Below are 24853 nucleotides of genomic sequence, written 5' to 3'. Positions count from 1 at the left end.
AGGGTGGTTTTGGTTTGGTTTGGTTTGATTGGTTTAGAGTACTTCATTACTTTCAGATACTAAAAGATGCGCCAAGCTCATTGTGTATATTTCCTACCCCAGTCCTAAAACCTGTCCTGTCTCCACGGGACTCCGGAGAGTCTCTTGGAGAATGGTATTAGAAATCAAGATTTGGGTGCTAGATGTGCTCTGCTACTGGGTTGTTTTTGCTCTGGGCTCTCTCAGCTGACACAGCGAGGAGATCAATGTGGGTATACTAACCTGGGTATATACATATATGTATAAATACTTCTGTATGTAGACATCTCTATCGTAAGACTAAACATTAGTTCACAGTGAAGTCTCCAACTATAAGACATTACTCCAGGGATCATTCTGGCCTCTTCCCCTTGCTTGTCTGTAAATTCCCACTCAGGCAATGAGAAACCTGGCTCCCACCATTTGCCATTGATTTGTTTAATTGTTCACTTCCAGTGTACATATGTAGCGGTGTAGGAATTGTTAACCCATATCCTCATGGGAAACAGCTTTATCAGCTAGAATACAGTGCTTCCGTAGAGTGTCTTTTGCCTTTTAATCTTACAGATCCCGCTCATTTCCAAAGTCTTTTAGGTCAGCATGCATTTATTTTATAGACTCATTTATGTTTTAGACACTCCCGCTTCCTCCAGCACAGAAGGCAGTCTAGTGTCCTTAGTAGCCCCTCATTTATAACACTGACCTGTTTACACTTATAACTTAGGGTCTCCTCTGATGTTTCTTCTTCCCTCATTTTGGACCCTTGAGAGGAAGTGAAGGTTGTTCATGCATGATTTATATATTCCCCAATCCGGTGTTTTGATTTTGGGGGTTCAGTTTCTTGCCCAGTGAGTTTTTGCCCCCTTTCATTTAACTTTAAAGCTTTAGGTCGACAAGTCTGGACGGAGACAGTCTTAGATTTTATGGAGCGTCTCTTGTCTCTAGTCATATGCCCATCACTCCTAGTATCTTAATCTGTGGCCTGATAGTTGAATCACTGTCTTAAACACTGTCTGCGTTGCTACACCTGTATTTCACATCCCATGTTTCTCTCCCACAACCTTAACTTCACTGTGGGGAAAAAGCCTCTCACATTTGCACGAAATATTCCTGTCTGGGAAGTCATCATTTCTAGGTCTCTTCTGGTGTTAGCATTCTTTCATCTCCACAAAAACGAGCAGGATCTGGTTGGCAGGTTAGGTTTAGTCTTAGCTGGCCTTTTGCCACATTTTGGAGACCTGTTTTTTGCTTCCCTAATTCCCAGCATCAGAGAAACACCGGTTACCATGATGGGTTTTCCTCAGTGGTTCCAGTAACTGAGCTGCTGTGCTGTACCCCTTGTTACTCACCTGCAGAAGCAGAAGATTGTGCTTATGCAGGTCTTAGTTAATCTGCATGAGTGAGGAAAACTTTTCTGTGTTGGTTCAGAGTTTATTCTTTTCTTTCAAAGCAACTTATCTTTTGCCAGATTAACTTCTTGACATTAGTATTGATTCGAACCAATCTCCTAAAACAATGTTGAGGTTTTGAAAAAATATTATTTCCTTGCTGATCTTTTAAATATTCTCTGTTGAGACAGTATTTTTCAGTCCCCTTTCCTTTTTAAGCACTCATAGCTAATGGGTGCGTGAGGCAGAAAAATAAACATAGCATACGTCTTATACTACCACCTTCTCCCGTACTTCCTTACTTTCTGTTTTGGGTCAGGGCTCTCATTTTAATTTACCATATTTTGAGAGACTCAGCCTTTCTGTCTTGAAACTCCTATGTACAGGAATTTAGGGCCTTTATTATCAGTAGACCAGTTTGTCCAGGTGAAAGCTATTAGCACTCTCCAGTTAGCAGAAATCTGTTAGGGACTCAGGCACACTTATAACTCAGACCAGACTTTCTCACAGGCAAGCCTCTGTGCACCAGAGTATGCAGAAAAGCAACCTTCATTCCAGATGTTTGCCACGTTTGTCCCATGTGAGTGGATTGGGTAGCAGCAAAAGGAAGGACATTTACTCTAACATGCAAAAAAACGACTGTCATTACTGAAAAACAGCAGATACTTACTTAGCACTAAGAAATGAATGGCCTTGTGCTTAACTGCCTGAAACAGGACTGTACTTAATACACCTTTCAAGTAACTTCTGGATACATCTGGTAAGTAAGAAATGTTCTGAAACACTTAACTAGTTCTCCACAAGGTATCTAGCTAAATGGGAGAATATTGAAAAGTTATATTGGGGCACCTGGGTGGCTCAGTGGATTAAGCATCTGCCTTGGGCTCAGGTCATGATCTCGGGGTCCTAGGATCTAGCCCGGTGCCAAGCTCTCTGCTCAGCAGGGAGTCTGCTTCTCCCTCTGTGCATGCTCGCTCACTCCCTCTCTCTCTCTCAAATAAATACATTAATAAATAATCTTTAAAAAAGAAAAGGTATATTATTGAGGTCCTTTCAGAATGGTTTTGAATGATAAGCTTAGGAGTTTGTGTGCATGCTCAATTTGGTGAATTGTGGGGGAGTCCTTGAAGGCTTCTAAACAAGTAATATGACAATAATTTAGTATCGCAGCATGGTAGATCAGTCTACGTTGGAAGTGGGAGACTGTATTAGAGCAGTGGCAGTGGAGGTGGAAAGGAATACGTGGAATTACGAATACTTTTTTTAAGTTCTTATTCATCATCTACTGCTCTCCAACACTGCTTAGACCCCAAGAAGTGCTTCTCTGTAGCTTGTGTCTTAAACCCATAGGTGCAGTTAATTCTTCCTGAAACCAACACCTGTATTTGCTATATTAGTGAATACTTACAGATTTAATTTTTGGAGTAATAGTTTTGACAGATCTAGGTAATTGTTAAATGACTTCAGATCAAACTTCAGAGTAATCATAAAATGTTTCAGATGTTTTATTTTTATAACATGCTTCTCAATATTCATATCTTTAATTATTATCCCTTATAAAAGCTAGGCTTTAGGGCTTCTTTATTGGGTTATAGTCTTAAATTTAGAATCTTGGCTTTGTGGATGCTGGCTAACTTCTTTCAAAAAAATCTTTCTAAGTATTTTGGGGGAGGTAACAATTTGGGGGAAATGGGCACAAAGTTCCTCAAGAGACTTACATAGTAGCAGTGGAAGAAAGAAAGTAAATGCATATAATAGATAGGTGATAAGTAAATTAGAAAAATAAAGCATAACTGGGGCGCCTGGGTGGCTCAATCTTTCGGCTCAGGGCGTGATCCTGGAGTCCTGGGATGGAGCCCCACATCAGGCTCTTCCCCTGGGAGCCTGCTTCTTCCTCTCCCACTCCCCCTGCCTGTGTTCCCTCTCTTGCTGGCTGTCTCTCTCTCTGTCAAATAAATAAATTTTAAAAAAAGAAAAGAAAAAGAAAGCATAATAAATGGACTAGAGAATGCTGAGGATGTGCGGGAGCTAAGACGGCAAGCCATGCAGATGCTCGGGGCAGTGGCCTGATGCAGGGGCCTTCTGAGGATCGGTGAGGAACAGGTAAGAGGCTCGTATGCTGAGGGGAGTGAGCAAGAATGAGAGCAGAAAGAAATGATAGAGGGTCAGGAGGAAGGTATTACTAGGGAAGGTCGTGAAGGTCATAGTATAAACTTTGGATTTTATTCTGAAGAAGGCTTTTGCACAGAAGTGCCATGTTCTGACTCAAGTTTAGTAGGCTCAGTGGCTATTAGTATGAACACATAAGGAAAGAAGCTGGTAGTTGAGCTTGTAGGCTATTAAATTGTTGATGCTTTAGATGGAAGTGAAATGGGAGAAAAAGAAAAGTCAAGGATGACAGCGTTTCCTGCTGGAACAACTAGAAGACTCCATTTACTGAAGTTGGGAATGTCAGAGTAGAAGCAGGTTTAAGGAGGTGAAATCAAAAATTCATTTCTTATGTTAAGTTCATTATGCCTGTTTGACTCTCAGTGATGACATTAGGTTATAGGTACCCAGTGGGATAAGCCAACTTGGGGTTTCTGAGGAGAGGAGTGGAGGTACAAATGAGAGAGTGATTAGCATAATGGATGGTATTTAAAGTCCTGGCTGGATGAGCTCATGAAGGCAGTGGGTGTAGTGCCAAAAGGACAGTGAAGAGAAGAGGTTCACAGACTGAGCCCCAGAGATGTTTGCCAACATTTAGAGTATGAGACAATTTTGCTGAAAAATCTTTGCCTCAGCCCAGCAAAATCATACCTGTTTGTTGGCCAGCTTTGCTTCTACGGTATTCCCTTTCTAAACCTAATCTGTGCCCTCTCCTTCCTATGTAATCTATATTGTGAGTGTTTTCAGATGACCAGGTCTGACCCTCAATTTTGTAGGTTCAAAAACGTAACAATTTCAGTAGGCCCAGAGTTGCAGAACGGCATCTCATTTACTTAAAAGTCTATAGGTATCTTACCATGGTCATTATATTCACCTGCCATTGAACACACACCACCTTCCTAATACCAAGACCCACTTGCAGTTGCTAGTCAAGGAGCTGAGAATCAAAAGAGAATGAATTAGTCTTGAGGGGATAATTTCTTAGATGCCTTATGAAATATTGCTGCCCCACAACCAAGTATCTTTATCAGTGTATCTCCCTCAGGATTGGGCTGGATAAACAGTGCCAAATTCTTTACCCTGGGACGTCTTGCCCATTATAGATAGCATATCCTCTTTTGGTTGTAACATCCCTTTTTTTTTTCCCAACAAGATTTCAATACTATTTTCTTAGTTTTCATCACACCCTGGTCATTCCTAGTTTTGTCCTGCCTTTCCGGATTTCTTGATTGTATTTCAGGCGTTTCTGAAACTCTTCAATCACACATTCATCTTTTATTTTTTATTGTTTTAAATATTTTATTTATTTGTCAGAGAGAAAGAGAATGCGCATGGCAGGCAGGCAGAGGGAGAAGCAGGCTCCCCGCTGAGCAAATTCGAGACTTGACCCCAGGACCTCGGGATCTTGACCTGAGCCTAAGGCAGATGCTTAACCAACTGAACCACCCAGGCATCCCACATACATTCATCTTTTAGACTAGTTGTTCCCAGTAGCTAATTTCTTTTGGTTATCTCTGTGAATGTTCGGTGACCACTTACTCTGTAGAGGCACTAGGCAGTACCAGGGGTTCATTTTTAGCATTTCATTCTTTGATGTAACCTGCATTTTACTGAGAACCTCACTGTTCTACTACCCTTGTGTGAACTGTCTGCATCCTACTCATCTTTCAGTCTTTGGTAATTAATCTCCACAGCACTCTGCTGTGTCAGCCATCACATTGAATGGAAATTACTTATTTTTTGTCGCCCCCCCCCATTTTATGCTACTTGAAGGTAGGGTTCTTACTTCCTATTTGCATTCCCAGCACTTAACACAGAACCTGGCATGTATGTCTTCAGATGCTAGGGATGCCTTTCTACTATGTGACATCCTACTGTTACATGTCCATAATTTGTTGAACTGATTGAATTGATTCAGGGGGACCCCTCCCTCCCTGCACACATTAAAGTTATAAATTTTTCTGTGTATGTACATTTTTGCCACTCTCACATAGGAGACTAGGATATAATCAGATATGAACAACAGGATTTAGGACATTACAAAATTATTTCCCACTTTAAAGCTTCTAGGACCTTATTTTGAATATCAAGTCTTTGTTGTTTCTTCCTGCTGCCCCCATCCTCCATTCACCTTATTGTCCTTAATTCTGTTTACCAATTTAAAATACCATAACATTTTTTCAGGGGTGTGGGGAGGATTGGAACTTGTTTCCTAAAATTTCTTTGTCCTTTTTTTTAGCCACATACAATTAGTTGCAAAATCTTACTGACTTTGCTTCTGAAATCCTCTCCTGTCACCTTCTCCGGTGCATTTGCCCTGTCATCTTTCTAGTATTGGCCCCGTCACTTCTTCCCTGGACTAGATCAGCAATCTTCTCACCCCCTAATCTCTCTTACTAACAATGTGTCCTGCAAACCACATCTAGATAACCTTCCAGGTTTGATCCCCCTGTCCCCCGCCCTGCCAGAAGCATTCCCTGTTCTTTGATGGCTCCCTAAAATACCTAAAATAACTCCCAAACTCATCCAGTAGTGAGCTCCTAATGACAGAGAATGAGGACTGTTTAATTTCACCGACATGGAGCTATGGTTGTAAGTAACTCCAAACATAAATTCTTGGATGAAGTCCCTTGTCTTAAATTCATGCTAATGTTTAAGTTAAAAATATCTTCTTGACAACAAGTAAAACAGTGAAAGCAAACAAACAAACAAAAAAAAGTAAAACGGACTCTGTAGAAGCTGTGCCATTTTAAACTGATGGTTTTCTATATTCTGGGCACACGGGGTGGAGCCTCAGAAACACACATACCCTCCTTGGAAAGCCTTGTTCTAAGCCTTGAAGTCTAGACTACTTAACCTGATATCTGAGGTTGTTTGTGGTCTGTCAAGAACCTGCTTTTCCAGATTTCTTGTCTGCATGGCTATGCTTGTCCAGTATTCCAGCCTCATAGAACATACTGAGAAGCTTTCCAGCTTTTTCAGTGTTCAGGAATTGTTTATATAATCATGGGCATTTTCTTATGGGAGAATATCCATGAAACTTCTGAGACTTTTTTTTTTTCCGACTGCTGGAGCCAGTTTTGATAATTTATGGGTTTTCAGAAAATCGTGTTCTTCTAGAGGTACACATTTATTGGTAAAATTAGTATTTTCTAGTTAACTTAATATTTTAGGGTAGCAGTCATTTGAGGGGAGAAGCTGTTTTGGTTTCCTTTCTCTTGCCCAACAGCACAGCCAGTGACACAGCTGTTTCATGGATGGTTGAGAGGAATGGTACGGTTGCAGCAAAGCAGCCATACAGACCTGCTGGCCTTTGGGGACTCCTGGGATAAATTGCTTGGCCAACTGAAAGTGTTACAATAGTCGGTTTGAGGTCCCTCACCATTATAGCCGCTCGAGCTGATTTATACTTCATAGTCAAAATTGGCATGGGGCAGGCCTTTGGGATTAAATTAATTTATACCAAGTTAGAAAGCATCAGCTGCCAAAGTCAGGGGTGCCTTCTGGAGGCTTCTTCATGTATTCTAAGCTCACACTCCAGGCATTCTCTCTTGGAAAGCAGCTGGGATAGTCCTTCAGGAAGGCCTGCTTTGCATCTCCTTTGTGTTAGCTGGGTTCTGGGCCCTATACAGAAGCCCTAGTCTTTTACTGAGACACTACATTGCAGTTGGTCCTTGTGCAAATCAGGAGGATTTGTAACCTTCTAAAATCAAATACAGCATATATGATTCTTTTACCCTGAGGCCCTTTTTCCCCTCCTTGAAGTAAAGTCAGAAGGAGCTGTTGTGCCTGAATGGCAGTAGTACAAATCTATGATCTTGATCCTTACTTGAAAGTTGAAGAGAAGAATGTTTGTCTCTCTTTACCACCTTCTTTAGCAAAAGATTAAAGAAGATTTCTGGAGATTAGAAGTGTGTCAAACAATAAAAAGCTACCTCTAATGTTATTTAAGAAAAGGTGTTAAGCGGGTGGTTGTTATACATTAAAGGAATTAGTAATATTCTGTCATTTGACTGTCTCCAGTCTAGAAATTATCTTTGTTTCTTAGGCAGGTGGGACTTTTTAAAGTAAAGAATTGTAAATAAACATTTTCCCACAATGTATGCTAAAGGCCCTGTTTCTCTCTCATTGCTAATCAGAGTTTGGGGCCGTTCCCCTTGCTCAGTCCTGAGTTCTTTTCCGACATCCACTGCCTGTTCTTGAGGGTGGAGGAGGTGGTAAGATGTTAAACAGACTTGTCCCTAATGAGCTGTGACGCCAGCTGCAAAGAGGACAAATCCTGTTACTCCCTCCAGCTACTCTCTGAAGCTACAGAGGAGCAGTAGGACTGGGTCTCCCTTCTCTATGCTGATTTGCCGAGTTTTCTCCCCCACCCCCACCCCACCCACCCCACCCCTTCCTCTTCAGTCCCGGAGCATCTTGGCAAAGTTCAGATTTCTGTGCTCACAGCTCAATGCCCACAGTGAAAAGGAAATACAAAAGGGGAGGAGAGAAAGTGCGGGGGTGGGGTGGGGAGGGGGGATTTTAGAAGGGTATTCCTTATTGCCTTACTTTTAAGACTTACTCTAAGCTCTGGGTTTGAAGGCCTAAGTAGTAAAGCTTTGAATAACCTGAGTTTCCAAATAGTTCCTTGCAGAACTGTTGGCTTTTATTGGCTTAGGAACACGGTAGGCCATGTGTTAAAAGGATTTTAATTTCTGTTGTTCAGAAACCTGAATTTTGAAAAGGCCACTTTCTGTCTCTTTAGTCTTTGCTTTTTTCCACATAGTTTCATTCTAAGGAAGATGAAATAATTGTAATATTAGCATGTTGTAGAATATTTACTGTGCACCAGGCTCCACTGGCTTTTATAAGCATTGCCTCATATAATCATTACAAAGTCCTTGGTGATAGATACTTTTAATGGGACAATTTTTTCCTAAACTGTGGTAAGAAACATAATACAAAATTTGTCATCTTAACAATTTTTAAGTGCACAATTCAGTAGTGTTAAGTATATTCACATTGTTGTGAAACAGAGCTCCAGAATTTTTCCTTCCTGCAAATGTGAAACTATACCCATTAAAATGAAAATTTTTTAACTGATAAGCTAGTTCTTCTGTTCAGCAGAATTAAAACTGCTTTCCTGTTACCTTTCTTCTTTGCTGTCTTTCTATAACATTCTTAATCTTTATTTCACCATAGGGTGAAAACAGGCCTATATTAGTGTCCCTTGGTTTATCCATTTGGTACCAACTGTGGGGGTTAACAGTAACTAAGGGGAAGGTGGGGGGAGAACTTTGCTTTCCAGGGGGTTTATCACCTGTTCTTTATTCTAATCTTTACGAATTCTGCATTTTGAGTTCTGCTGAGCTAGAGGGGAAAAGTTTACTGATACCTTTGTCACCTTACAAGTTACCATGACCCTGCATGTTTTTTGGTGGGTTATCTAGATAGCTGCAGATTTATGAAGCATAATATCATAGAAATACATTTGAAAAGCAATTTTATATTTTGAGGCCCATTTTCTTACTGATTTACGAGTTTTACTATATTCCATGGGTAAAATGGTAGGCAAGGGCAAGGTGTTGAATTTTATTTGTAAATAACAGAGTTCCTTTCAATACTTGTGTTATTTGAGGAGCAATTCAAGCCTGCTCAGTTCTCCTTGAAAGAGCTGATCCAACATCCCTGATAGTCTGCCTTTCTATGTAACCACTTTCCCCAGGTGCTAACTCATTGGATTATGGTTGTGCTAGGAAACGCAAACCTAGGTTCACTGGGGAGAAGTTTTTACCGGTCTTCTTTAGCCTGTCCCTCAGAGTTGGGTATTGAACAAAAAAGCATGTAATTTTTTTTTTTCCGAATTAAGAGAAGTCCCCAGTTTCTGCTGATAATGTTAAGAAAACTATGGTTGAGTCACCAATGAAGCCTGGTTACTGAGACAGGCAGAAAATACAGTGAAACAATTTTGTCTTTCCTTCTTTTTCTTTTTTAAATTTCAGATTCATAGATTTTATTAGTCATTGTTCTTGGTTCATGACACCTTCTCATCACTGGTCTATGAATGTTTCGCTTTGTTCATTTATAAGTGATACCATCTTTGAAAATAGCACCCATCAGAATTAGAACATCATCAGTATTGATGTTGCTCTCCCATCCAGTTTTCTGCCTCCCAGAACATATGGGAATTTTTAAAAATGCAGATAGGGAATAAAAACTTACCTTAGATTTATTGAAGAAAATATGGATTTGTTATACAAATTAATAATTCAACTATTGGGCATGTATTTTAAGGTAAACGGTTCTTAACACTTACTGATTGTAAGTTGACTTACTAATTTTGATTTCTGCTAACTGCCAGGTTAACAAGATGTTAGTAACTTCAAACCTGAAAATTCATAATCTAATGTAAGTAGAATGTGGGTTTAAGGACATCTTATCTCTTGGCCATATCAGTCCTAACCTTTGTCGGTCTCAGTTTTTAGTTTGTTCTTGAACGTCTGCAGTTCTGCCTGATGACTCTCTGGGAGCAGTAATAAAAGGATGTTGGCAGTTGATATTGTTTGGAGAACACTTTAACCAGAAATTTCATGTTATATCCTCCCATTCTAAATAGATTTATTGCCAGAAATGACGTTCTTCTCTAAGGACCAAATGACCCACTCTTCCCACAAGTGATGGCTAATCTTGTGTTTAGAGTAGTTTGTTCAGTGGTTTACCTGGATATCGGAATCGACATTTATTCTTCAGTCCTTTCAGCAGGTTTCTGAGCTTGAGGCAGGAACTGTGAATTCCGTAGATACTGACAACCACACTTTCGTGATTTGATTATGATCATACATTAATGCTAGGGTTTTTAGATAAACAAGGGGCTTCAGTTGTTCTTAAGATAAATCATTTGAGTATGTTTAGGGTTACAACGTTAAGGGTTTAATTCCATCCTCATGTCAGAAATTCATTTCTGATGTTTCTTATATGTTTTAGAGCATTTTAGGTCTATGGCATTATTTCATTTCTTTTGGTAATTATATTTGTCTTTTGTTCATTAAACCAGCATTTATTCATCCTCCACATGTTCTCAAATCCTCCCCTTCTTTATTCTGACAGCTGCTGTTTTATTTATCTCAGACTCTGACCTTGTATCTTCCAGAATAGCACTTCCCAGACTATATGTGCATATGAAACAAGGGCCTCTTGTTTAAATGCAGATTCTGGTGTCAGTCAGTCTGTCCTGGCACCTGAGGTACAAGCTTCCAGGTGACCGTGACACTGCCTCTGTGGTCCCCACCTCTGGTACCCCTCCCACTCATTCTGCATTCTGCTCTCAAAATTATTTTTCTGAGATAGAGATCTGATCATTTCACTCTCCTTCTCCAGACTTGATTGCCTATGGAAGTAAAACCCACACTCTAGTATGAAGATCCTTAAGGAGCAGGCCTGTCCTGTCTTCAGTTCTCTAATCACCCTCTCCGCTTTGGGGAGAGGCATTGATTGGTACTTTCTACACATGCCATGCTCCGCCTTACTGTGCATGTGCCGGGTAAATATTGCTATATTTTATTGTTGCCTCTTCAGAAGACAATATTGCAGGTATAAACTGGACAACCAGAACTTTCCTCTAGTGAAAGTTATCCTGATAGAAAGGGAAGTGTTCATGTCAAGCGTTTCCACCTAAGCCAGAAGGGAATGTCTGTGAGTGGGAAGCAGGAAATGTAAAAGAAAGGAAATTCACAGTAGAGTTTGAACTGTTCCATATGAGTGACATTTTTTTTCTTTTTTTTGGAGTTTCAGCATAAAATTTAATGCAGATTTTATACTTTGCTCTGTAATATGACTGTCCTATAAAATTAATGTTTTATATTGATTACTACTGAATAAAAGTGATCCACACGTATCTTGTGGCTTCTAGGAATCCGGGCATACCTCCACAGAGATCTGCAGTAAACTTCTCTCTGTCCTTGGTAAAAAGCCTTCCCGTTCTTATCTCTTCAAATGTGGCCTTTATCATAGTTTTAATTTGGTACTTCTTTAAAAACAGTAGGAAGCGTCTGACTACAGCATCTTTAATCAAGAATCACAGGGTGCTCTTTAATTTACACTGACGAGGGGGACAGAACCCCAGCAGGAATGTGTAAGTATGTGAGCATACACAGTATGGAAGGAGTTGCTGGAGGAACCAGCAAAGTGGAACTCAGCTAGGAAGATTTTAGTTCAGTTTAGTTTTTAAAGATTTTATTTATTATTTGTCAGACAGAGCAGAAGCAGGGGGAGCAGCAGGCAAAGGGAGAAGCATGCTCCCCGCAGAGCAGGGAACCCGATGTGTGGGGCTCCATCCCAGGACCCTGGGATCATAACCTGAGCCTAAGGCAGATGCTTAACAGACTGTCAGTTAAGGCATCCCTGAGCTAGGAAGATTTTATAGATGAATTTTTTTCATGTAAAGGATCTACAGTATGGCTTGGCAGAAGGGAGGAGGGAAGAGATTTCTTTCTGCTTAGGGAGAATGGTGCATTTGAGGGTTGGTTGGGAGTGATGGAGGTGGGCTATTATAGCTGTTAAAGCCATCAGCCTTTCTAGCCTAGAGCGCCTGGGCCAGTAAGAAGCAGCCCTGTGGGAAGAGACCTGGATGGGGTGGTCTGGGTTTCACTTCTGTCCCATCTTGAATTCTGTCCCATTTTGTTTTCCCATTGCTGCTATTTCTCTCCCTCGGTAAGCCCTTCAGAATCTTTCTCCCAGGCTCTTGTTTCTGTTTAACCCCACCTCGCACCCGCTACCACTAGGATTCCTCTTAAATACACAGCAGCTAGGTTAGTATCACTGTGCCTCTCTTCAATAAAAATAACTGTAGTGAATCTGCATTGTCTTCCAAAGAAGAGCCAAACTCATTAGCTCAGTATGCATTTCAGCGATCAGTCTTAGCTCACATCACTCCCCTTGTAGTATCTACAGAATAGTTAAACTGAAGCTACCGTCCTCTTGGTGCCCTTGCTCCCGTTGTTCCCTGCACCTGGTTATGGCCTGCTTCTCCCCCCATTGTCACACGGCCTCAGTTTTCCCATCTCCGGTGCCACCATCTTCATGCAGTCTCTTAGGCTTCCCACAGCCAAAAGGAGTCCTTTTTTCCCTCAATTCCCATTGCACCGTAGCACTTTTCTCTACCTAATAGTGCTAATTAGTTGGTTTGTCTGTCTTTTTTTGTACTCTTATCTCTCCAAACTAAACTAAGCTCCTCAGCACTTAGGAAGTACTATATTATCTTAGATAGGGTGGGTACATAGTAAATATTGGTTGTATGGATGAATTCTGGCTAATTATAGTTCAGATCTTTGTTATCTCTGGTTGGTAGAGTTTCTTGTGTTTCTGGATAATCACTAACTAGAATGTAGAAAAGAAGTTTGCCAACAGAAATTAATAAACTAATAGAATAAGAACCATTGCTATAGATGTGTTATAATTCCGAAGGTTGTAATTAAGGCAAGCAAAATGTTTGCAGACCTCAGCCTTGTCTTTGAGTTTCATTCACCTGGGCCTTTAAGGCAGTATGAACCTTTTCAGGTGAACGACTTCAGGGTAGTTTGTATTTTGCTTATTTGTGTCAGTTAGTATGCTTAGCAGTTTTTTGTCCTATGATGGTTTTATTATTATTATTTTAAGATTTATTTATTTTAGAGTGTGTGCAAGGTTCAGGGACAGAGGGAGAGAAGCTCAAGCAGACTCCCTGCTGAGCACAGAGCCCACCACCCCACCGCCAGCCTCCATGTCACAACCCTGAGATCCCAATCTGAGCTGAAACTAAGAGTCTTGACATTTCACTGACTGTGCCGCCAAAGCGCCTCTGTTTTAGAACAGGTTTTAGAGTGAGTGCTTACAAACTTGGGAATTTTAAAAAATAAAATAACAAATGGAACCATTATAAAATAACTTACAAAATTATTTTACAGAATTATTTTATTACAATCATTAGAAAAACTTTAATGTTTTTATAGTAGCAGCAGACTCCCCTGTTAAGTATGCACTGCCGTGTAATTGGTGTTTAGGCCAGAAATTGTTTCTTATGCATGCCTCATGCTTTCAGAACCATTAATATGAGCCTTGAAAGTTTGTTTTTCTGTGTTTATAGATCTGGTTATGAGCCAGTCAAACCATAAGCAGACCGTTGGAAAATGGCTTGCATGCAGAAGATAGCATCTTGGTTGAAATGGTGTGAGCAACTTTGTATCCCAAGAGTTGATGATTTAGATTCCATCATCTTAGAAAATCCTGGTTTATTTTTATTTATTTTTTTTTAAAGATTTTATTTATTTATTTATGTGACAGAGAGACAGCCAGCGAGAGAGGGAACACAGTAGGGGGAGTGGGAGAGGAAGAAGCAGGCTCCCAGCGGAGGAGCCGGATGTGGGACTCGATCCCGGAACGCCAGGATCATGCCCTGAGCCGAAGGCAGACGCTTTAACGACTGCGCTACCCAGGCGCCCCAGAAAATCCTGGTTTAAAATGAGAGATTGAAAAGAGAAATAGCATCTCCCGAAATTTCCCATTGTCACTTTTTGTCCCAGTGGCTCCTTCTCAAGTTAGCTTTGTGGCATTTTCTGCTTGAATCCCAAGGAAAGCAAATACATCTCACCTAGGATTAAACCGTTAACATAGACATTACCTCCTTCTCTCTAGATGATGTAAGATTAATCTCAGTTCTGGCAATCTCCTGTCATTAGTCACTTAAGTGTAGCATCCTCAAAATAAGAGTTGCTAACTCTATTGCTCACTACCAGTGCTTCTTTTTTTTCTTTTCTCTTTTCTTTCTTTCTTTCTTTCTTTCTTTCTTTCTTTAAGATTTTATTTATTTATTTGACAGAGACACAGCAAGAGAGGGAACACAAGCAGGGGGAGTGGGAGAGGAAGAAGCAGGCTCCCAGTGGAGGAGCCTGATGCGGGGCTCGATCCCAGAACGCCGGGATCACACCCTGAGCCAAAGGCAGACGCTTAACGACTTTAGCCACCCAGGCGCCCCTACCAGTGCTTTTTTTTCAACAAATATAGTGGCTCTTTAAAGCAATTGCAGATGGTTTACCTGTTAAAACTGTTAGGGGAGGGGCGCCTGGGTGGCACAGCGGTTAAGCGTCTGCCTTCGGCTCAAGGCGTGATCCCGGCGTTGTGGGATCGAGCCCCGCATCAGGCTCCTCCACTATGAGCCTGCTTCTTCCTCTCCCACTCCCCCTGCTTGTGTTCCCTCTCTCGCTGACTGTCTCTATCTCTGTCAAATAAATAAATAAAATCTTAAAAATAAATAAATAAAACTGTTAGGGGAATGAAGAATACTTTCTAATCAATTGTGTATTTGCTACTTTATTCTCTTGCCATTAAAGTAAAAGGCATTATAGCATATTTATATAAGTTAAGCTCTTTGATAATTATGTAGCTAGCATTGACTTATAAAAAGAGATATGTGTTTCTTCTGGTGTGCAGAAAAATGGAATGGAGCAATGGGAGAAGTAAACTCCGTCGGAAAACAAAAAGTTGAACTTGTTACTCTTCTAGCAGTAACTGTGGGAGGAAAGGCAGTGTTTGTCCATGGCACGCAGTTTGGCTACACTGACCCTGTAGTGGCTTGGAGAGAGATGTTGATAGTGTGGGTGATAGGAAGCAGGGACAGGTGGATTTTACGAACTCTCTGTCTGTGATCTCAATCTCCCTCTCCTGCTCCTCCTCCATAGGAGTTAGAAGCAGCTCTTCACAGAGATGACGTGGAGTTTATCAGTGACCTGATCGCCTGCCTGCTTCAGGGCTGCTATCAACGAAGGGATATCACGTGAGTAATTCTGATTTTACTACGTATTTCCTAGAAAGAACTAATTATCCAGCTGCACTGATGTTTCATGTCTCTTGTAACAAACCAGAACTGATCGTTTGCCAGTGGTATTTACCACTGGATTCCCCAGCTCTGTGTTTGGCTACTTCTGCAGTTGAGTTTTGATTTTATTATAATCCCTGAGTTTCTTTCACTCTGACAAATCTATATCCCTTACTCTCGGATCCACCAGTTAACATAATCAAGTGTAGAATTTCTTCTTCTCAGTATATGCCTTTCTTTCTGATTTTTACAGAAATTACAGCCTCTTGCAGTATTGGTAAAATGTTGCCTAACAAATTAAAGCTAGATTTTACTACATTTTTACCACTTGAGTATCTTTTATTGTTCACATAACCAGTAGCGTAATTTTTAATATGGAGCTTTTAGGCTCCCTCACACAATAACTGCCAAGTAAACAGCTCTCCTAGTACATTTGACATGTGTAGACATTTGGAGCAAAATTTTATCTGTGTAGACGAATAAAGGATCTTCCTGATAAGGCCTCATTCCTTGTTTTCACCCTAACTTGATGTACATTTTCTTTGCTACTGTGTTTCTATACAGGGCAGAGCTCTATAGAGCCAACTCTTAAAAAGCTGAGACAAAATAGTTTTCCAGTTTTCAGCCCTCCAGTGCCATGCAGGGCAGGGGTTTGGGGTGTTAAGGTTTATATTTTTCATACAGTTAAAGATGGACTCTCAAATACTTCTGCTCTATTAAATCTACTCTTAGGTATCTGTTAGGGCTTGGAAACTAGGCCTAACACTCATGTGCAATAAACCTGTCGTTACAAGATGAGTATGAGATTGATGAAATGCCGTTTTCTTTAGGGTAGAAGTTTGCATCCCTTAAGGGGCTGCTCCTGGACTCACTGTGTTAACATAATGACTTTTTCTCCGAGAATACCCAGATGGTTATACTAGATAAAGAATAGATGAAAGGTGGAAAATCCATCTACGGTTTTACTACTTGAGCATGATAATTAAGTTCTTCCATTCTTTTATTGGGATATGGTTTTTAAGCACAGTTGTAGGCATACTGGGATATGATTTTACATTTTCATATCTTGCATTCATCCTGACAGTTATTTTTCTTAAACATGATTGTCATGGTAGCTGGACATTTGTGTCTATCTTTTAACTGTTGTAAACAGGCTATAATGCATGGCCTTGGACATAAAAGTTTGTACACATAGTGAATTATCTCCTCAGTTTAAATTTCTGGAACTGTGATCACTCAGAAGAAATGTCCATTTAAGATTTTTAAAATAAATTTGCCAGGCTGCCCACCACAGAGATTGTTCCATTTTAGCCTTGAATCTTTATGGCATGAGGGTATCTGCCTAAACCTCCATCTGGGCACTGCCCACTATTTGCTGGGTAGCAGGTACTGGTAGGACAAATGGACACCCTCAGGGCCTTCATGGCATTTACAGTAACCACTAGGTGTGGGAGAGGGAGATCCACTAAGAATTACAGTAATATTTATATAATTACAAATTATGTAATTATTGTAATAAGTGTTCTAAAGTAAAAATACAGAGTGTCAACAGAGCGTATAACCTTATATGAGAACATGATACGTGTTGGGCTTCCTTTGGCCAGTGCCCGTATTTTATAAAGTATAATACATAAGTGAATGAATGAATGAACAAAGGAAACGTCTGAAGATTTGCAGAACAGAGGAAACTCCTCTGAAGGAGTGATAACCCTAGAGCGGAGCCGAGAGATTATAGAGTACAAAGTCCCACGTGGATCAGACACATGATTTATTTGAGTGGCACAGTCTTGGTCCCTGAATGTTAAATTTTAATTTGTTGCCAACATCTATAATGAGATTTCACATTTCAAATCCCAATTTACAGCTTTTAGAAAATATCTGATGGTCTGCGACCCATGCAGACAACCATCAACTGGAGGGTATACGGGGTCTGGTCTGCCTCAGGACTCAGCACTCCTGACCACTCTCCCTCGCAGAGGCTGGTTGTCACTCATCACCTGTCATGTTCATATCACCTACCTTACGTATCTTTCTTTTTTTTAACCTGTCTACTGCACACATTTCAGTTCAAGGAATTCAATAAACACAATAGGAATTGGAGCCTAATAGGCTTTCTAGGCTGAGTTAAGAATTTAGGGGTATCAACATAAAAGCAAGGAGAGCAGGGGAGTCGTCAGATTGTGTTTTTAATTAAGCATCCTGGGCAAGAGGGAAAGTAGAAAGACCAACTAGGGGCTAATGAATTAAACAGGGGAGAAAGGAGACAGAGTGAAACTATTATGATGGTACAAGTAACGGGACATGGTGTCTCTAATCTTGACCAGTCTGATAGGTATAAAGTGTTTTAACTTGCATTTCGTTGATCATTCTTCACATGTTCAATATCTTTTCTTAGGTTTATTGGGCACATTTGTAATTTTTGTATACTTGACCTTCTTGTTAATATACTTGGGTCATTTTACTGGTATGTTGAAGATCAGGGAAAAGAAATACCCATTTAAAAATTGTGAGGCTCTCTTCGTCTAGGTTCTTCTATTTCAGTCTTGCACAAGAGTGTTCCTTTACCCTTGTCAGCTCTGACATTGCCCATAACATGCCAGCCCCTAGGTGCTGGTAGGGTAAAACAGTCTCCTATCTCTTGTGGAGCTTATGGTCTTCAGTGTGGGACCGTGGAGATAGAGGGGACAGTCTGTGGTTGAAGATTTAAATAGCTAAAGTCGTATCATCTGTGGAATAAATCTTCCCATCCCTGTTGGCACGTGATATCTCTTTGATCTTTTCCTAATTTTTTGCTCATGCTAGAAACTACTTGGTTCTTTCTGATTGTACCTGTTAGTCTCTTTTGGCTCTGATACCACACTGTGTCTCCCTAATATATTCACTAGCTTTGTGACCCTGTGCCTCAGGTTTTTCATCTATAAAATGTGTTTAATGATAGTATCTCTACTTGTTGGATTATCGTAAGGTTGAAGTAACATTGTGTATGTGAAACAGTAGGGATATTGTCTGGGACACAGCAACTAATAACATTTGGGTGATTATTCCTTTATATTATATTTTAATGTTTGATGAGGGTACTCCTTCTCATTAATCTTTCTGTTTAAAATTTGTCTTAATCTTCTTCATTCTTACAGAAAATAATTACATTATCTCATCATGTTCATAAGAAATCCCCTTCTCTTGATTAGAGTCAGATGAACCTGTGAATAAATTCAGGCAGAATTGACCTCTTCTCAATATTGAGATTGCCTTTTTGTTCAGGCTCTTTCTGTTACTCGGTAAAAATGTATACAGCTTGATTCAGTTAGGTCAGATACATGCTTGAGTATTTTAATTTTTGTCACTGTTAGGAGTTGAATCCCATTCATATTGTAAGTACTTTGAAAATATATTCTTGTGTATAGATCTTGAATCTGCCCAGTTTACTGATCTTGATCATTTTTTAATTTGATTCTCTTCTCATTTGCTAGGATTATCATCCCTCTCTCCTTTTGGTATTTGTGTTCTTGTCTGTTTCATGGTGTACTAGTTATCCACTGCTATGTAACAATACCCTAAAACTTAACCAACTTAAAGCAACAAAAATTTATTATATCATAATTTCTGTGAAGAATCTGGCTTCAGCGGGATGCCTGGGTGGCTCAGATGGTTAAGCATCTGCCTTTGGCTCAGGTCATGATCTCAGGGTCCTGGGATCGAGTGCCACATCGGGCTCCTTGCTCAGCGGGGAGCCTGCTGCTCCCTCTGCCTGCCGCTCCCCCTGCTTGTGCTTTGTCTGTGTCTCTCTCTCTCTCTGACAAATAAGTAAATAAAATCTTAAAAAAAAAAAAAAAAAAAAGAATCTGGCTTCAGCTTAGCTGGGTATGTCTAACATAGGATTGCTTAGAGACTGCAATCAAGGTACCCAGGACCTTGACTAGAACTACAGTCCTTTCAGGGTTTGACTGGTCAGGTATCCATGTATTTGTTTTCTTTTGCTGCGTAACAAGTTTCTCCAAACTTAGTAGCTTAAAAAATGCATTTATCATCTCATGGTTTTATAAGTCAGGAGTGTACATGTGACTCATCTGGACCCTCTGCTCAGTTCTTGCGGGGCTGTCCTCAGGGTGTCATCCAGGCTGTGTTCTAATCTGGACGCTTAACTGGGGAGCAGTCCAGGTTCATTCAGGTTGGTGGCAGAGTCATCTCTTTGCAGTTGTAGGATTGAGGTTCTTATTTCCTTGCTGGCTGTTGACTGGGAGCTGCTGTCAGCTCCCACAGGTCATCCACAGTTCCTTTGCCACATGGCCGCTTACTGTATAGCTGTTTGTGCCTTCAAGGCCAGCAGGAAAATAGCTCTTGTCTGCCAGGAGAGAATCTTACATGATATAATCATGGGAATGACATCCTTTTGCCATATTCTGTTGATGAAAAGCAAGGTATGGACGGTCTATCATACTTAATAGGAGGATATTGTACAAGGGTGTGAATACCAGGAGGCAGAAATCATTTTGGGCCTCTTAAAGGCTGTCTGCTATAGTTGCTTTTATCGTATTGACTGTATCTTCCAGAACAAAACTAAATAATAGTGGGTAAGATGTATACTTGTATCTAATTATATTTACTTAGTTATTAATATTTCATAAATTGTGTGGATATTTTGATAGATTTTTTTGTGTGGACAAGGACCAATTAATTGATTTTTGGATAATCATATTTGGTTTTAATGGATCCTGTAAGTATATGTGTGTATTTGAATTATATATATATGAATTATATATAAAAATTATATATATATATATGAATTACCAATGAGAGGTTTTGATTTGCCCCATTGTAAATGGGGGTAAATGACTGTAACCAGCTTGTTCCTCATTTACTTTTATTCCTCTCATATTTACCATTAGTCTCCACCATAAATTATAGAAAAAGTGTATACTTACTTTGATAACGTTTCCTATAAAAGTAATTAGTTTGAAAATAATGGATATTCTGCAGAATATTTTTTTTTTTTTTAAAGATTTTATTTATTTATTCGACAGAGATAGAGACAGCCAGCGAGAGAGGGTATACAAGCAGGGGGAGTGGGAGAGGAAGAAGCAGGCTCATAGCAGAAGAGCCTGATGTGGGGCTCGATCCTATAACGCCAGGATCACGCCCTGAGCTGAAGGCAGACGCTTAACCGCTGTGCCACCCAGGCGCCCCATCTGCAGAATATTTTTAACTTAGATGCCACCTTTTCCCGTCATTCATTCTATTTTCACTTGTGTTCATTTAATTTTTTTTTCATTGTGAAGTAAAGAAGAGATGGTATGAGGTGATCTCCTAGATTAATAAGGTCCCATTTATAGGGAAGGAAAGATATCCAGACAATTTACTTATCAGGTCATGTAGCTAGCTAGAAGATGAATAATTCCCACATCAGCAAGATGAGGTACAAAGATTTGAAAGAACGGGAGATTGAATATTAAAATCTGAATTTTAGGCCTAAAATTCAGACCCTTTTGTGTTTTTTCTTCTTAACATAAAATTAAGGAATTTTTGCAGTGTAAAAAAGATGATGTTTCAAGAAACAAGTGTTGGTGAGGATCTGGGGGAAAAGGAACCTTCATGCACTGTTGGTGGGAATGTAGACTGGTGCAGCCACTGTGGAAAACAGTATGGAGAATCCTCAAAAAATTAAATTAGAACTACCCTATGATGTAGCACACTACTGGATATTTACCCAAAGAATACAAAAGCACTAATTGGAAAGGATATATATACTACAATAGCCAAATTTTAGAAGCAGCCCAAGTGTCCACTGATAGATGAATGGATAAAGAAGATGTGTGTATACATACAATGGAATATTATTCAGCCATAAAAAAGAATGAAACCTTTCTTTCTGCCATCTTTCTGTGCCACCATAGTGGTACACACGAATGTCTTGGCAGACGCTCTCAAGAATATTAAGAACACTGAAAAGAGAGGCAAACAGCAGGTTCTTACTAAGCCATGCTCTGGAGTCATCGTCCGGTTTCTCACTGTGATGTTGAAGCATGGTTCCATTGGCGAATTTGAAATCATTAATGATCACAGAGTGGGGAAGATTGTTGTGACCCTCACGGGCAGGTTAAACGAGCGTGGAGTAATCAGCCCCAGATTTAATGTACAACGGAAAGATCTAGAAGAATGAAGTCTTGCCATTTGCAATGACATGGATGAAGCTAGAGTATAAGGCTAAAAGTAAAGTAAGTCAGTCAGAGAAGGACAAATACCTTTTGATTTCACTCATATGTGGAATTTAAGAAACAATAAATAAATGAAGATAGAAGGGAGAAACAAACCAAGAAACATTCTTAACTATAGAGAAAGAACAAGCTGATGGTTACCAGAGTGGGGAGGTAGGTGAGGAATGGGTGAAATAGGTGAACGGGATTGAGAGTATTACACTTATCATAATGAGCACTGAGTGTATAGAATTGTCGAATCACTATATTGTACACGTGAAACTAATATGACACTGTATGTTAACTATACTGGAATTAAAATTAAGAACTTAATAAAGTTTCAAAAATACAGGGTTTTTTTTTTTTAATGACCAAATACAGTATAGATTGGGAGTCCCCATCCCCGTCTGAAAGATGGGGTACAGGGTAAGCTGTACTGACTAGGTTCTGTTTTTCACATAAGTATACCTAGAGGTAAAAATAGCATTTATGTATTTCAGAATGTATTTTTCTCATCAAAGTTGTGTTGGCTTAGCAGTCACTGGGTGTGCAAATGCCCAGTTTCATTCTGTCATCTATTCCTTCTGCCTCCTCTCCACAATTTCTACTTTTGTAGACTGCATAGAAGCCAGGGACAAGTTCAAACACTGCATGCTCCCCTTCCACAGTGCTGAGTTATAACAGCTTTTATAAATATACATTTCCTCCTTATCACAGGATTGTGTTAGTTACTCCTACAAGATTTCCTTTGAAGTGAGGGATTAATTAATTTAAAAAAAAAGACCTCAGTCAAATATCATAAAATTTCAAATACTTGTTGTAATGAGGAAGAGAGAAAGGAGTTTTTCCCCTTCCCTGTTGCTAGTAGCTACTTCTTTGACTTTTCTGCTTTTGAAGGAAAATATGAGAGTTTCAGATGGATAGAAGGAAAAAAAGCCCAGGGAGCTCAGTGTTCTCAGTATTCATTATTCTTTGGTACAGTGTGTGGCAGCACAGGTCCTACCAGTAGTGATGAAGAGAGCTTCCTTAAAAAGCAGAGCCTGCTGTTCTGCACTGGGGCAGGGAGGTAATCAGTTTTCCAGCATTTTTGAAACCACATTCTGCTAAACACACCTGTAAGATGGAGGAGTACTGTGGAAAACATAATCAGTAATTTTTACTTGTTTTTGTTTGTTTTTAAAATACAGGTGAAATAAAAATATTTCTGAATGACCAAATAAATTTGGGGACTGGCAGCCCCAAGATTCAGAATTAATTGTTCTGGAGAGTGGCTCTCACCTCAGCCTTTTAAAAACTTGTTATTCTTGGGACTCCTGGGTGGCTCAGTCAGTTGGGCCTCTGCCTTCGGCTCAGGTCATGATCCCGGGGTCCTGGGATCAAGCCCCACATCAGGTTCCCTGCTCATTGGGAGCCTGCTTCTCCCTCTGCTCCTCCCCCCATTCATTCTCTCTCTCTCTCTCTCTCAAATAAATAAAAAATCTTTTAAAAAACACCTTGTTATTATTGGTAGATAATATACACACGGAAAATTGTATAGTCTGTAGTTATACGTCTCAGTGAATAGTCACATTCTGAACACATCTGTATGGTGAGCTCCCAGACAAGAAAGACCACTATAATGGATTTTACTTTTTCCATTGAAAGGAATTGTCCAAAGTTATAGTCATTCTGTCCCACAAGTGGTATCCACTAGCAGTCAGAGTGAATGTATGCTTTCTGAAATTTGACTTTCATCTCATCCTGTAAAAAGAGAAATTTGGACAAATGAATGCTTGCCTTTTCTGGTTCTGAGATTTACCTGTTGTGGGGAGCTAAGGCAGTTCCTTAATTTCTTTGTGCATAACTTGCCTCATCTCAGATGATAATAGTACCCACTAAAGTTATCATGAAGAGTAAATAATTTATGAGAAGCCTTAGAATAATCTTGAGCTACTAATAAATATCAGTTTATTATATCAGTGTATGTGGAAACATTCTCATAGTTTCTAAATATGCTGAGTGGAATGTAGACACTGATTCAAGCAGCTTTCCATCTCTTACTACTTTGGTTTGCACATTTTGAAACTGGGGTCAACAAACGTTTTCTATAAAGGCTTAGAGAATAACTATTTTACGCTTTGTGTAAGTGATACGATCCGTTAGAACTACTCCCTCAGCGTAGTGCAAAAGCTGTGAATACTTTAATGGCCGATTGTGGCTGTGTGTTTTTTTGTTTTTGTTTTTGTTTTTTTAGAACTTTGTGTACATTGAATTTAATAATATTCTCACATGTCATGAAATAGTATTGTTTTGCTTTTTTCCCCCCAATCATTTAAAAAAGAATGGTTTTTTACATTTTTAGCTTATAGGCTGTTTAAAAAAAAAAAAAGAAAAAGACATTCAGGCCCACAATTCATGGTTTGCCAGCCCCTGTTTTTAGAACACTTAAAAAGATTACTATTTTGGTTTGCACTAACTCCTTTTAACCTTTAAATGGCACATAGAACCCCCATTTGTTCTTTTTTTTTTTTAAAGATTTTATTTATTTATTTGGCAAAGAGTGTACAAGAAGGGGGAGTGGCAGGCATAGGGAGAGGGAGAAGCAGGCTCTTTTCTCAGCAGGGAGCCCAATGTGGGGGTGGATCCCAGGACCCTGAGATCAAGACTTGAGCCAAAGGCAGATGCTTAACCAACTGAGCCACCCAGGAGTGCCACACAACCCCCCCCCATTTGTTAATTGTGTTCTCCAAACTGAGGTTTGTGCCCTTATATATAGGATAGAATTATATTTGTCTGCTTATCCTTACTATCTTAGGCACTATTGTAAATGTTTTTTTAGGAACTCTTATTTAATCCTTGGAATGCCTAATATAAATTCCTTTCTCACTCATTTATTAAGGATGACAAATTTGAGGCACAGAGAGGTTAAATAACTTGTCCAAGATTACACAGCTGGTTATTGATATAGGACAGATTTGGCCCCTAGCAGTGTAATCCTAGACCTCCAGCCCTTACCCACAGCGCCATGCTATCGATGAATTAAAAGAAAAATGTTAAAGAGGTTTTCATCTGAAACAAGGAGTTTTAACTGTTTTTGAGCTGTGTGCTTCCTTGGCATTCTAAAGAAGTCTGTGGACCTCATTTAAGAATATGATTTGAAATCGCAAAATAAATAGTATTAATCCTATTTAATTAACTTATACTGAAATACAGTTAGTAAAATTTTAATAAAACAAATTTTTGATACGGCAATGTGTTTTTTTTATTAACTCATCAACATACTGTAGCAGCAGGCTTTA

General features: G+C 39.7%; 1 protein-coding gene across 1 annotated transcript in view; it reads left to right on the top strand.

Annotated features, from left to right (window-relative positions):
- LOC103675699 (cat eye syndrome critical region protein 2) overlaps positions 1 to 24853 on the top strand; it is a 173951-nt gene that overhangs the window by 91408 nt on the left and 57690 nt on the right. The window contains 1 exon segment of the mRNA XM_040641979.1: positions 15248 to 15342. Within this exon segment, the coding sequence (XP_040497913.1) occupies positions 15248 to 15342 (95 nt within the window).

This window comes from Ursus maritimus, unplaced genomic scaffold, assembly GCF_017311325.1.
Source record: "Ursus maritimus isolate PB19 unplaced genomic scaffold, ASM1731132v1 scaffold_26, whole genome shotgun sequence".
In the NCBI taxonomy this organism is placed as follows: domain Eukaryota; kingdom Metazoa; phylum Chordata; class Mammalia; order Carnivora; family Ursidae; genus Ursus; species Ursus maritimus.
This window is presented reverse-complemented; position numbering and strand designations above follow the sequence as displayed.